The following is a 14,237-nucleotide window of genomic DNA, read 5'->3' on the forward strand; positions in this document are numbered from 1 at the left end:
GATTAGAAGCATGATAAGTCCATGTGAAGCTGTGCACTGCAAAGTGCAGATTGGACAAGTATAAGCTGCTGGTAAATACACATTTGTTAGAATATATAATGTGAATAACAGATCAGCAACCTTTCTAACTTCGAATCTTCAATCCCCGATTTGTGGCATCATCATGTCATAAGATGAACCATTTCAACTTGTAAGTGGAATGGACGCATTTGCATTGACTTATAACGAATGATATCATTATAAAACACGATCAAAATTTTGTTACTTCGCGTTCCATACAGAACACTATTCTACAATCCTTGAAAATTTAACAGAGCCTTCGTCCACAAGGCTGGCCTGCTTTCTTTTCTTGGATAGCCTCTGGAAACCACTCTGTTCATCCACAAACTGTGCGGCCGTCCTTGCTCGCAACTCTTCAAGAGTCTCTCCCTCCTTGGCTCGCTCAATCACCTGAAGACAAAGCAGGAAAGTCAATACAAACTTCATCGCATTGTGCAGCAGTATATTGGTGTTAGTGTAAGGGCGAAATGTTGATCCATTACCAAATGTCGGCCATAAAGATGTGTGCTTGCAAGTGCTTGCAGAGCGTTTTGCGCCTCTTGCTTTGTGACAAACTCAACAAAGGCAAAACCCCTGTGAGTCCCAAACTTCATAGGCAATCTGAGGCTTTTGATCTGAAATTATTTTCCATCAATGTATAACGTAAGTATGACAAAATATAAGCATCAAGCTAACCTGAAATCAAGCAACAGTATTTTCTGGAAGAGACCAGAGAATATGAACATGATAAGAGCGTTACTATTTTCATGATATTGAATTTGAATCCATAGAATACTGTCCTTGACACAAAATGAAGGGCACTCACCTGACCAAATGGACTAAATAATTGACGCAAGTCCTTTTCAGTTGCTTCAAACGCTACATTTCGCACGAGGAGTTTTGTTGAACTTTTATCCTTCTCACTTTTCTTCTTAGCCTGACCATCTTTTCTCCCATGACACAGTTGCAAGATCAAAGCATGTCCATCCAAAACCGTTCCCTATTAACAGAAACAATACAGCACGCTGAATTTCAATAAAGATCGAGGTGGGGAAAAAGAGAATATAGGAAAAAGAAGGGCAGGAGGGATACCTGCAGATCCTTGCAGACATTGGTTGCAGTTTCAACTGAGTCAAACTCAACAAAGCCAAATCCCATCGAAACATTCTTGCCATTCTTAATGTGCTTCTTAACCTATAGAGATATCCAACGAAGATGTATGAGAGCGAGATATGGAAGAGTCTGTTCAATGCCCATAAGGATACAACCATACCATTGCACTTTTAAGACTTCCACTTTTCAGTTTTGTTCTGAAATGCTGCTTCAAGGATTCATCCAATGTCTTGAAATTCAAATTTTTCACAAATACAGATCGTGACTGCAATGAACAATGTATTACTAAGATTTGTAGTCATTCCCAACATAAAGCAAATAGATGATATTTAAGAGTTTGCACATGCAGTCACAAATTCAAAGGCAGGTGCAACCACAAGAAAACACGAAATAGCCTCCAACATAATACGGTGAAAGGTCCAAGTACATAAGAAAACATCAAGCGTTATTCGGGACATGAACACAGAAGCCAAAATCCACCTTTGACATGGCCACATGGGAGAGTAAAGAGTGCCATCAGTATAACAGATATAAGTTAAGTTCCAAACCTCCACCCTGTCAGGATCAATTTCCTCAGCACTCACTCCTTCCACAGTTTGCTCTACAATTGCTTTAGTAACAATCCTCTCACCAACAACATTCTTTTCATCATCTTCCACAGGTGTTGAGGTGGGAGATAAAATATCTTCAGGTGCCCACTCCAAATACAGTGGAGTATCCCTGCAGTAAATAGTAAGACCAACTTATGAAACACAAGAGTGCCAGGATAAGAAGACGTTAAAAAAAGAAATTGATGGTATAATTCAGTAGAGCTTGTCGATTTATATCCAGAAAGCACTACAACATCCTTAGAACAAATGGACTAAAATACAAGTATCAGGTATAGATATGCATCTCTGATTCTACATGGATGACCCTGTTTTCCGGCAGAATCAGGGATTTTTTCCAAATCTAGACAAACTTTAACTAAAATTACCAGGCACAGACACAAGAAAGGCCGATTAAGAATGGATAAAAGAAATTAATAAAACTACCCAGTTTAGAAGTAAATATTGATGCCTGCCTAAAATATGTTAACTACCATGCATTATTCTGTCTCAAACAGAGAAGTTACCTATAATTAAACTCGATTTATCCTAAAAGCTCAATTAAATAACTAACTCTATTTAAACAATCACTAAGAGAGATGTGGTACACTTTCATAGAGGATTAAAGAATCAAGATTCCAAAAGCAAAAAATCTGTTACATGTAATATCTATTGATGGATGGACTAGCACAACTGCAGATACTTACTTGTATCGTGTGTACAATAACTTTTTGAAAGCGTGCCGAGCTTCTGTTGCTTCAACAAAAACCACCTGACATACCAAAAAGATTAAAAGTATGATATGAATTCAAGGTGTGACATTATCCGCAATGCAGGTAATAAATCTCATTTGGTAATTTGTAGAGCAAACGAAGTACAAAAGTGAAACATTCCAAACAGATTACTAGGACACCTAACACAGAACTCAACAGTGTCATGATAACTAGCACGACCAAGAAACAAACAAATAAGTAGAATAATAGCTACATACCAAGGCAAACACTCTGGTTGGAGGGAGAATGATTTTATCTAAACTTCCATGTTTGCGAAACATTGTGGCAAGATCTTCCTCACAAGAACTATACGGCAAGTTCTTCACCAATATCACATGATTGCTTCTTTTGAACTTCTCATTTCTTTTGGAAGCAAGTTCTTCCAATGCAGCAACATTAACTCCAGACCTTGATAAATATTTCTTGGTCTCCGCAATGACATGTGTCTCACCAAGAGCAATACGAACAGCAAGGTCATCTGCTTCTCTATCAAGTAATTCACCCTTACTAATTCCATTCTTCCTTGCAATGTTTTCGACAACCTAAATAGGTAAGCAATAAGTTTAATCAGTCAGAATGATACATGATTTTTTCCAAATTCAGCACAACTATCTAAGGACACCAAGGAAATATTTGGTAGTAATATTGGGAAAAATTAGTACCTAACTAATAATCATGTCAGTGGAATAAATGTTCAACACAAACAACATGCAGTAAATCCACATGAACGCTCAAACATAAACATACAGTATCTTGGCGCATATAAAAGCTGTTCCAAGCTCTTGTATCCCCACTGACTTCAGAAGCCTTCCTCTGATCCAATTTTTGTTGCTTGAGACTCATTTTCTCCTCAACATGATTAGATCTGGAAAATGTACGAATAAATTTGATTATTGCATAATTAATTCAAGAACGAAAAGGGCACAAGGGGAACTTCTTTTTCTTACTCAAACTTCTTATTATTTATTGGTTTAGCAGCCTTAACACGTAATAGTCGTCCCTGAAAACTTGAGTTATCCAATTCAAGTGCCCTACAAGACAGAAATTGTATTAACCAGGCAAAACACATAAGGATCAAGGATATTCTCAATTGTTTGTGATGTTTTTTTTTTCTATTCAATCATTTAAATTATGTTCTGATTCCTGAAACTTGCAGAAGTGTAAATTTTGGTGAGCTAGTCAGTGTCACAAGGTTCCAGATTTAGTCCATCACAATCAAGCATTGGATTATAAATGCCATCAGTTGGCGACACATATGAGATATTGTTTACCCATTTTTTTTTTCATTCTATTTTGATTTCTTCCTAATAATTCTGTACAGACAAGTATATAGAGGGTAGCAGAATACAGACTGTGAAACAAAGTGCTACCAAACAATATGGGCTAATGGGCTGATGTATAAGAGTGGCCAACAGTGATGGTACCATCAGCAATAAGCTAAACCTCCACCAGTAAGTTCGTCTACATTTGAAATGATAAACTCGCTGACCAAATTTACCTGACAGCTGAGTCTGGAAGGCTAAAGAGCACATAGCCTCTTCCAGTTGATAACTTGGTGACTTTGTCAACAACAATATGTGCTTGATCAACATCACCATATTGGCTACAGAGCTCCACTAAATCACCTTCACTGAAATCTTACACAAAAATGGCCATAACTTGGATTATTGCATATAACACACAAATCATGATCTCAACAAGGACAAGCAATAACATACGTAGTTGCATATGGAAGATTGCAGAAAAATAAACGACCAGTCTCCAGTGCCAACTTCTTCTCATCGGTAATTAAAACAACTTCATCTTCCTTTTCTTGATTGTCATCTTTCAGTTGGCTGTCAAGATCTTCAACCTCTTCATTATCAGGGCTTCCCACCTCTTGCATGGTAGAACCTTCCAGAGTTGTTTCCTTATCTATATTATTTTTCAAGCTCACATTATCCTTCTGATGAGCTATTTCATCTGCATCATGTGATTCATCAGATGAGTCTTCAGCATTAGTGCTGTTGTCTGATTGATCACCAGAATCGTCGCTACCAGATTCTGAATCTGACCAGTTTTTCTTGATTTTACTCTTAAAGAAGTCCATATCTGTCATATCCTCGCCTTGTTTACTTTCTTTTTTTAGCTCCTCCGGAGCATCTTCTGAGGACGAATCATCAGATTCTGATGGATCATTTGTCATTTCATCATCAGAAGAATCTCCAGAAGATGAATCATTATCAGAAACTGCAACATTCTTTTGAGATTTCTTAGACTCGGCACTAACTACCATGCTATCCTTGGCAGCATTATCAAGGGCACCCACTGTATCATTTGTCCACATCTTCGCTTTTGAGCGGGGCTGCATAACTTCAAGAAACTCTTGGAACTTGGGATCACTAGATGCACTGCCTTTAGAACCTCCCACATCAACAGATATTTTTTGTCCCTTGGAACTTTTGAGCGGTGCAATAACATCTCCACTCTTAGTCTTGTCTTTGCTATTATATTCAGGCTTCTTTAAAGAATGCCTGCTCCAAGGGCGAGGAGCATCAGGATCGCCAATCTTACGAGCAACCTAACACACACCAGAAGAATGGTAAGTTGGAATACTTTAACCCGCCATAGTCATATTCAGTCTCCTTTCTCCCATAGGATATTCATCAAATGGATAGCATCGTGATGAGAAAAATGCTGAAAATATCTGATGAATACAGGAAGTAAAGTACCTCGCAGGTGATCTTACAAGTTTCAATGTATGTGTTGTTGAAATACTCGAGGGCTTCCTCTGCCTCCTCGTTGGTTCTGAAACCTACAAATGCAAACTGCCTGCTCTTTCCATCCCTATCAAAAATAAAACCATTGGATTTTATGCATCGTTTGCACTGCATCTAGTTTATTCAAGCAATAGCACATGTTACATGTGTGAACGATGTAATTCAGGCACATCTTATCTTCAAAATCCTAAGAATCAGAGGTGAGAATTACACCCAAGACTCATGAACTAAAGGGTAAACCCTTTTCAGGATCAAGGTCCAATTTTAACATCCAAACCACAGCTGAACAATGCAGGAACTTTGTGTAGCTCTCTTGATTCTCTTGCCCATCAAATACACAGCCTATTGTAGCAAGTGATCATGATATCTTTGTGTACGAATATATGCATCAAGCAAAAAAAAGAACAAAAGAACGTATTTTTGCCGGTTATCTACACGAACACATCGCACAGCCAAACCGCCATGGAAGCGGCAGCAACGACCTCGACGGCTCAACCCCTAACGAGCAGCTCCTTCTCGATTACTTACTTGGTGCGTATGACCTTGGCGTCGGTGACCTCCCCCTTCCGCGAGAACACCTCCCGCAGCCGCCTCTCGTCGGCGCCCTTGGGCAGGTTCTTCACGCACAGCCGCGACGACCTGCACACCACCGCCAAAATCAGCCACCGAGAGGAACAACTGGCAAGCCAATCAAGATTCCTTCCACAGCGGGGAACCCTTACATGGTGACTCCGGCGAAGTCCCCCCCGGCTGCGGCTGCGGCGGCGGCGGCGGCGGCGGCGGGTGAGAGGAGTAGTTCAGCGCAATGGCGGCGGCGCCCGAAGCCGCTTCCAAATCCGCCGCAAGGGTTGAGGCGGCGGATACTGGGCTCCGGCGCATATATGGGCCGGGCCTTATATGGGCCGAACCATTGGGCCTCACTGCTCGCCGCGGCCCGCACGGCCCGCGAGAGGAGGGAGAGACGGACGGACGCACGCACGCACGCCGCGGTGCGAGAGACAAATTTGATATTCTCCGATGGGTTTTGGGTGTTTTGGCATTTTGGATTTGTGTTTTGTCACAGTGTTATCATCGATTGACGTCACTCTGCCGGTTTGCTATTTTTACTATTTCTTGTATTTTAAAAGTGTTTTCTCATATTTTTATATGTTACGTGACTATTTTGTCTCGAGGTGCTTGCCGATGAAGGCTGACCTCTGGTCCTGCGGCCGTCATCTTCTATGTATGTGCTGCTGCTCACCGAGATGCCATGGTTCTAGAAAACGTCGATTCACGTCCTCCGGTTTTTGTCTCGTCCGGTCGTCTCCCTCGCCGACAGCGGCCGGCGGCGAGCACGCGAGGTGCGTGCGTCCGGTGCCCCCGATCGAAAATGCCGCTGCCCGGCAAGCAGACAGCACCGCCCGGCGACAGCGCCACAGCGGGAGGCGACGACCGGCGGCTAGCTGAAGACCACACAAGTGGCCATGGCGTCGTCTCGCGCGCCGCCGGCACGCCAAACTCCTGCGTCTGAAGGCGATCAGAAAAAAAAAAGGAGAGAAACGTGGAGACGAACAGGGTGACTGCCTCCGAATCTCGCTCTGCGATGCCAGACCCAGACGCGTTGTCGTCGTCGTCGAAGAGACAGGATCCACCCACGCTGGATCTTGATGGATGGTCCATGGCTGACGACTGGTACGTACATCGATCCTGCTTGAGCCACGTTCTTCTACTGCAAACGGTATGCCACACCTATGTGTTATAATGTTGTTGATTTTTTGACATACGTCTGACCACTCGTTTTTTTATTAAAAATTATTGCTTCTGGTTTTTAATATTTGTTGTTAGGGCAAACAATTTTATGTAAAAGATGACTCACTTGATTGTCCAAAACAATACTGTTTATTAGTGACCGGATGTAACTACTCGATTATTATTTGTTTTGTTATGACTTATTTTAGTATTAATGATGCTTTCAATGTAACTTAAAATTATGCAAAATATAAGTATTTTTATGTTGTTTAGCAAATACTAATATTTTGTTAGAAGATTTCTGCTAATCACTTAAACAGACAATTTTTAAATTGTTTACATTCCTGTTTCAAACACCGGATTGGCTGAATTCAAAGCAAATTTGCAATCATAGGAGCCACGTGAGTCAACAAAGATTTACAATGATAATCATTGGAGTCACATGAATCAATAAAAAATTGCAATCATAACTTATTTGATTGGCCAGAACATTAGTATGTAATAGTGACCGGAGGTAGTACGTGATTATTATTTGTTTTATTGTGACTTAGTTTATTATTAAAGATACTTTTAACATAACTTAAATCTCTGCATAATATAAATATTTTTAGGTTATTTAGTAAATACTAAGATTTAGGCAAATGATTACTTCTAGTCAGTTGAATGGTCAATTTTAGATTGTTTAGATTTCCATTTCAAACAGTTGACTGGTTGTGCAATAATCACAAATTTTCAATCATAAGAGTCATAGGTATCAACATAGAAATGATTATATTGTCTTACAAACTGCAAATAATAGATTTACTTATATCTTAGAACAGATATAGTTTTAATCTATATTTTTAATTTTTCACAACTATTTGATTAACACGTAAGTAATGAAGAGATATCGCCTCGAGTGAAAAAAAGTAAAGGCTACAAAATAAACTATGATAAAAAAACCTAAAATTAATTCTAAATTTAAGTTTAAAATATTAAATTTTGGCTAAGCAAGCAGATAAGGGCGAAAACCATCTCGTGGTTGTGTCCCAAACAACGTTCCAACAAGAGACACAGACTATCGAATCCTAGGCAGCTAGGCCTATCTCCTCAGTTGCTTGCTTCTACAAATAGACTGCAAAACCACAGCCTGATCAGCTGAATCTCTAACAAGACCATTCATGGCGTGGGATGCCGGCACGATGGGCAGGGCAGTGCAGGTGTTCGCCTCGTCTCCCCCACCAAATGCTCGCTTCTTCTCATCCGGGCAACGCTCCCACAGAATTGCACCGGCGACGCAGTTGGCCAGAGCTCCCCAGCGTAGCATCACTGGAGGTTCGTAGTTCGTACGTACAATGCCATCTTCTTGTTCCATCTGCAGTTCTTTTTCTTCTTTCTAAATTCTGTTCTTGTTTCCTTTCTTCCAACAGCATATGTCGAGAAGAGTTTAGAGGTAGGAGAAAACGCAGTAAGCTTGACAGACAACATGGTATGGAACTATGAACTTACCTGGTTAATTATCTGTTGATCTTTTTTTTTTTGGTGGTAATGTTTGAAACTCTGAAGCTGATGTGATCAAGCTAATGTTTCAGCCGGAATTAGTGAGCAGCACGCATCAGAGGAAAGCAAGAGAGGCTGCAGTGAGGCCATCTCAACCAGGATCATCTCAGCTTCCAAGATGGAATATCGTCTGGGAGCACATCAGGAGAGGTAACAAACTTAATTAGATGCATTTTTTACGCATTTGTCGACAAATTCTGTGTGTGTGTGTGTTTCAGTGAGTGAATGAGTGAGAGAGGGAAGTTGACAGTGTTGGTTTAGCATTTTAATTTGTTTTTGTATGAGTTTCTGAAAATGTTTGACAAAAGTTGGTGATGATAACAGGATTGCATTTTATTGGAAGGAATTTCTCCATTTTTATGGATGAACAGCTGGCTGCTCCTGTTGGTTTCAACATCACTTCTCCTGATATGCTTAACTCTCTAATTGAGATGGGCCTGGAGGTTCCTATTAGACAGACCGACGTCGAAAGAATACTTCATCTCCAGGAAATGGAATTGAAAAGGTCCAGAAAAGTATACTTTGTTTTTGTCATTTTGGATTTTTGCGTACAAATGTTTGTAGTTTGATCAATTTTACCATTATTAAGAAAGTAACTATAGATACTAAAATTTAATTTGGTACTTCGAGGTACAAAGTAACTAAAGATATAAAATTTTACATTAGAAAATATATTATCTCCCGGTATTTTTTAAGGATGATAAAATTGCTCTTGTAGTCTCCTTGTCGTAGGTTGTCATATCCCATGAGCCATAATATTCAGGAAAGTGGGCTAAATTGCTTTGATTTTCTATTTGTGATTGTGATGGGTTTGGAAGTTCCAATATATGGCAAAAATGACATCCACATGATACTGCATTACCAGGAAATAAAGGCCACACGCATTTATGTTTTATTTTTCCTTTATTTAAAACGAGATTGACATTTTTTGCGAGGAGATTGACATTTTTTCTTCAAGACCATAATTGTTGCTCACTCCGTTTCACAATTTCTAGCATTGTTTAGATTCACATATATGTTAATGCATCTAGACATATATGTTCAAATATACACATTGATTAATGGAAGAATCCAATGCTAGAAAATCTTAGGATATATAATGGAGTGAGCAGTAGAGTGGCCCACCTTATTTCACCAAACTAGTTTAAAAATATTAAACTTTGAAATTTTTCAATAGCATCTCTGAGTAACTGACTTAAAATCCTGATTTGATTTAAAGAGAATATGGGATGAACTCTTGCGGGAGAAAGGCATATATGGCAGAAGGATTAGGGGATACACATGACTGGAATGAGATTATGGATTTCCAGAGGAAAAATGGATCATTGTTCAACCCCCCTTCCACAACTGCTGCGGCATTAGTCCACAATTACGAAGCTAAAGCTCACCGATACTTATATTTGCTGAACAAATTCGGCACGGCAGGTAGGTTTTAACACTTCTCCATTCCAACTTTCTAATAATTTCTTCATAGAGTATATATACTATATATTAGTAAGCTAATGCTAATTTTTAATTTCTTATATATTTCTGAAAATGAGAGCAGAGTATCCGAAAAATATACATTGCCAACTTTCCATGGTGGATGCGCTTGAAAATATTGGAATATCTCGGCATTTTGATGGTGAGATTAAGAGTATACTGGACATGACATACAGGTACCAACCTATGTAAACTTGAGTAAGGATGCAATTGACAGCAGCCAGTTTTGCTTGGATCATGCAACTGACAGCAGCCAGCCAGTTTACAGTTGTTGGTTACAGAGAGATGAGGAAATTATGCTGGACATTACAACATGTGCAATGGCATTTCGTATTCTTCGGATGAATGGATATGATGTTTCTTCTGGTATTTTTCCTGGATATTTTTTTTTGAGAAATTTTATCCCGTAATCCCTATCTAATCTTGGTATATGTTTGATCACTTTCGACACAATGATCCATATGAAAATTTTGGTGCAGATGATCTGTGTCATATTGCTGAAGCCTCTTATTTCCATAATTCACCTCAAGGATACTTGGGTGACACAAGAACATTACTAGAACTATACAAGGCTTCAGAAATCAGTGTAGAAGACAATGAGTTTATCCTAGATAGAATAGGCGCTTGGTCAGGTCACTTACTGAAGGAACAGCTTAGCTCTGGTGCGTTGGAAAGAACTCAATCAATATTTGCAGAGGTAGTTTCATGAACATTTTGTAATATACTCTGATAATGTCTCTGCTAGGGTCATCTTCTTACATGTTGCTACTATGATTTTTTTTTAATTTCAAGGTGGAACATGCTCTTGACTGTCCTTTCTACGCAACATTGGATCGTCTAGTTCACAAAAGGAACATCGAAAATTTTGTTACGATGAGCTATCATATGCTCAAAACAACATACCTGTAAGTTTCCTGTTTCAAAAAAAAATGGTAAAGGATACTCTATACATCATTCTAAAATATATTGCTGAAATAGGCCTTGTCAAACGGCTCGAGATCTTGTAGCTTTGGGTGTCAGAAATTTCAGTACCACTCAATCTATTTACCAGGACGAACTCAAGCATATAGACAGGTATTTCTGACATTTATGATTTATCAAGATTGTATTTTACAAGCCAATAACAGTCAGCTTATTTCAGTAAATTTCAAATTTTGATGCAACAGTTGGGTGAAAGAGAACAGACTTCATAAGCTGAAATTTGCACGGCAGAAATCGGCTTATTTCTACCTCTCTGCTGCTGGCACAATTTTTGATCCAGAAATGTCTGATCCTCGCATTTGGTGGGCTATAAACGGTGTGCTTACAACTGTGGTCGATGACTTCTTCGATGTTGGAGGATCAAGAGAAGAATTGGAAAACCTCATATCATTAGTAGAGATGTAAAATCCTTCACATCCATGATTTTAGCCTACTGTTTTTTTATTTTTTTTAAAAAAAATACAATTTTCTAAGGCTTAATTTAACTTTGCCCATTTTTCGAGTGATTGTCACAGGTGGGATGAGCATCAGAAAATGAAGTTCTACTCTGAACAAGTAGAGATTGTATTTTTTGCAATCTACAATTCAGTTAAACAGCTGGGAGCAAAAGCTTCTGCTGTACAAGGCCGTGAAGTGACCAAACACCTAATAGAAATAGTAAGTTTTACCTGCAATCTCTGTAGCTAAATTTTCAACTTCTTGTATTGATAACAAAAACGATCACCAGACACCTAATAGAAACAGTGAGTTTTGCCTGCAATCTCTTTTGCTAAAATTTCAGATTCTAGTATTTTTTGACAAAGTAAATGCTCACCAAGCACTAGTGGAAATAGTAAGTTTTGCCTACAATCTCTTTTGCCAATTTTCCAGTTTCTAGTATTGACAAGTTAAATGATCACCAAACACTTGATACAAACAATAAGTATTACGCAAATATTCAGTTTTTGACCAAATTTTCAGTTTTTGACTATTGGAGCAATGCAAATTTCTTCTGCAGTGGGTAGATTTGCTCAGGTCCATGATGACCGAGGTAGAATGGCGGATTAGCAACTACATCCCTACATCAGAGGAGTACATGACAAATGCGGCCGTGACATTTGCACTTGGTCCAATTGTGCTCCCGGCACTGTATCTTGTCGGACCAAAGATCCCTGAATCTGTTGTCAGAGATTCAGAGTACAACGAATTGTTCAGACTAATGAGCACATGTGGTCGTCTCCTGAATGATGTTCAGACATACGAGGTAAGCATATATTTCCATCTGGCTAGCTCCAAATGAAAGAAGATGAACAACATAATTAGCCCTTGTTATTTCTCACGAGATTTTTAGATTTTATGTAATTTCATAATACCTATATAAACGACTAACTGAACTATTATAAATTTGAAAATTGTCTCAGAAAAATCATATGAGAATTTTTCATATAGAATCTTTTACAAGAAACACATCGTTCGTGAGCTTCTAAAGTACACACATGATAATCCATGATCGATAATAAGCAAAGAACATGGCATGTGATGATCTAGTGCTAGAGTGTAATTGATGAGACCTTTTACAATACCGTCCAATAACATATTTTCTAGCGTAAAATTTCGGTTAATTGACAGTGAGTTGTCTCTTCTTTGCTGTTGTCGCTGCAGAGAGAGGAGGGCCAGGGCAAGGTGAACAGCGTCTCGCTGCTCGTACTTGAGAGCGGCGGCTCTGTGTCCATCGAGGAGGCTCGAGGAGAGATCCGGAAGCCCATCGAGCGATGCAGGAGGGAGCTGCTGCGCATGGTGCTCAGGAGAGGGAGCGCCATCGCCGCGCCATGCAGGGAGCTGTTCTGGAAGATGTGCAAGGTCTGCTACTTCTTCTACTCCCGCGGCGACGGGTTCAGCTCGCCGACGTCGAAGGTCGCGGCCGTGAACGCCGTCGTACACGAGCCGCTCGACCTCGCCAGCTGATCGGAGGACGGACGCCACGACTCTCCGGCCGCGGTGCAAAAAAAAAAAGCAGTAACTATAATTTTGTGGTAGATATGCCATTCTGTTATATACCTTTAACTTTATAAAATTATAATGTCACGGTCGTAAATTTTAGATAAAATAAATAAAAATTCAGAATTTTTTTTGAAACTCTAGTATTTTGTTAAAATAAGAAATAAGATAGCGGAGATGTTGTACATATCTCCAGTGACGAAATCCATCGATCGACAAGTAGCCATATCCTTCAATTGACATACAGTAATTCGAGGATTTATTAGGAATTTTCCGATTAACTATTCACGTCAGGAGATTTATAACGAATGCTTAAATCCCCCGTAAAAAAACGAACACTGGAATAAAAACTTGTTATACAAACACGATTATCCCCAATGATGCGTGACCACGACGTACACCAGTAAAAAATGATACTACTATCTCCGATTCGAAATACTACTATTTTTGAAATACTACTATTTGAAAATACTATTAAGTCAAACATTTATAACTTCAACTTGTTCATAAAAAAACGAGATAAGAATACCACTACTAAATTTATCATTAAACATACTTTTATAGTTTTATTAGAAATAATCTATTGTTATAAATATGATTTATCAAAGTAAAATATCAAAAACCATACCAAGATTTAAAAGTAATTATATTCCAATACGAACAGAGTGTTTATTTGTTAGACCACGGTCACACCCTTACCAAATACCTCCTCTTTTATGGAGGTATTTAGAGCATCTTCAAGAGAATGCTAATATTTTACTAACTTGTATTGAGTTTATCTAAAAAATATTGGGCATAAAAATTACACACTCCTTCAACATAAATATAAAAATAAATAATTTGTATTAGGAACCCATATTTTTGTCCTAAATTTAGGATATAATTGAGGTAATTTTAGGCATGAGTAAATATTAGGAATATATTTGATAACCTGTTGAAAATATATTTTTTAGTCCAATTTCTAAAATTTGATATTAGAGATCAATTTTAGACATCTTTTAGAGACCTTTTAGTTATCAGCTATATTTTATCACATTTAAGGTTATATAACTTTAAAAGTTATCTAGTTGCAGTCACAACTATAACAAATTGAAATAAGACTCGCATGGTAGTGACTTAAAAAATATGACTAACATTTTCTAAAAGACTAAGGATTTACTAATCTTAACTTAGTCAAATGTGATAATTTTGAATCCAAATCAGCTGCAATCACAATAGTAATTACAGGTTATATACAGTTGTTGTCGTCATCTCAAAAC

General features: G+C 38.6%; 2 protein-coding genes across 2 annotated transcripts; one reads left to right on the forward strand and one right to left on the reverse strand.

The window, feature by feature from the left end:
• Window positions 1-14: 14 nt before the first annotated feature.
• On the reverse strand, window positions 15-6,117 carry LOC102713077 (probable RNA-binding protein 19). Its single transcript, XM_040522967.1, has 15 exons — window positions 5,994-6,117; window positions 5,800-5,910; window positions 5,224-5,338; window positions 4,231-5,072; window positions 4,011-4,142; window positions 3,460-3,543; window positions 3,260-3,377; window positions 2,731-3,054; window positions 2,447-2,511; window positions 1,701-1,872; window positions 1,313-1,417; window positions 1,132-1,233; window positions 866-1,039; window positions 543-674; window positions 15-450 (listed from the first exon to the last, which is right to left on the reverse strand). Coding segments are annotated over exons 1-15 (2,643 nt in total). The 5' UTR covers window positions 5,996-6,117; the 3' UTR covers window positions 15-285.
• Window positions 6,118-8,159: 2,042 nt separating this feature from the next.
• LOC102713355 (ent-kaurene synthase-like 3) lies at window positions 8,160-13,061 on the forward strand. Its single transcript, XM_040523243.1, has 14 exons — window positions 8,160-8,313; window positions 8,409-8,467; window positions 8,571-8,688; window positions 8,863-9,043; window positions 9,758-9,963; window positions 10,085-10,196; window positions 10,289-10,386; window positions 10,500-10,717; window positions 10,813-10,925; window positions 10,999-11,094; window positions 11,187-11,402; window positions 11,517-11,658; window positions 11,999-12,244; window positions 12,643-13,061. The coding sequence occupies exons 1-14, from the start codon at window positions 8,160-8,162 to the stop codon at window positions 12,943-12,945; spliced, it is 2,262 nt and encodes a 753-aa protein (XP_040379177.1). The 3' UTR covers window positions 12,946-13,061.
• Window positions 13,062-14,237: the final 1,176 nt, after the last annotated feature.

Source organism: Oryza brachyantha, chromosome 4 (genome assembly GCF_000231095.2).
Source record: "Oryza brachyantha chromosome 4, ObraRS2, whole genome shotgun sequence".
Lineage (NCBI taxonomy): Eukaryota > Viridiplantae > Streptophyta > Magnoliopsida > Poales > Poaceae > Oryza > Oryza brachyantha.

Excerpts from the sequence above, each read along its gene's own strand:
- LOC102713355 (XM_040523243.1), top strand. The coding sequence starts at position 8,160 with ATGGCGTGGGATGCCGGCACGATGGGCAGGGCAGTGCAGGTGTTCGCC. Across the intron at positions 8,314-8,408 it reads CCAGCGTAGCATCACTGGAG|CATATGTCGAGAAGAGTTTA; the intron begins GTTCGTAGTTCG and ends TTCTTCCAACAG. Across the intron at positions 11,659-11,998 it reads CCAAACACCTAATAGAAATA|TGGGTAGATTTGCTCAGGTC; the intron begins GTAAGTTTTACC and ends TTTCTTCTGCAG.
- LOC102713077 (XM_040522967.1), bottom strand. Across the intron at positions 3,544-4,010 it reads CTTCCAGACTCAGCTGTCAG|GGCACTTGAATTGGATAACT; the intron begins GTAAATTTGGTC and ends TCTGTCTTGTAG. Across the intron at positions 1,234-1,312 it reads GAAGTCTTAAAAGTGCAATG|GTTAAGAAGCACATTAAGAA; the intron begins GTATGGTTGTAT and ends ATATCTCTATAG.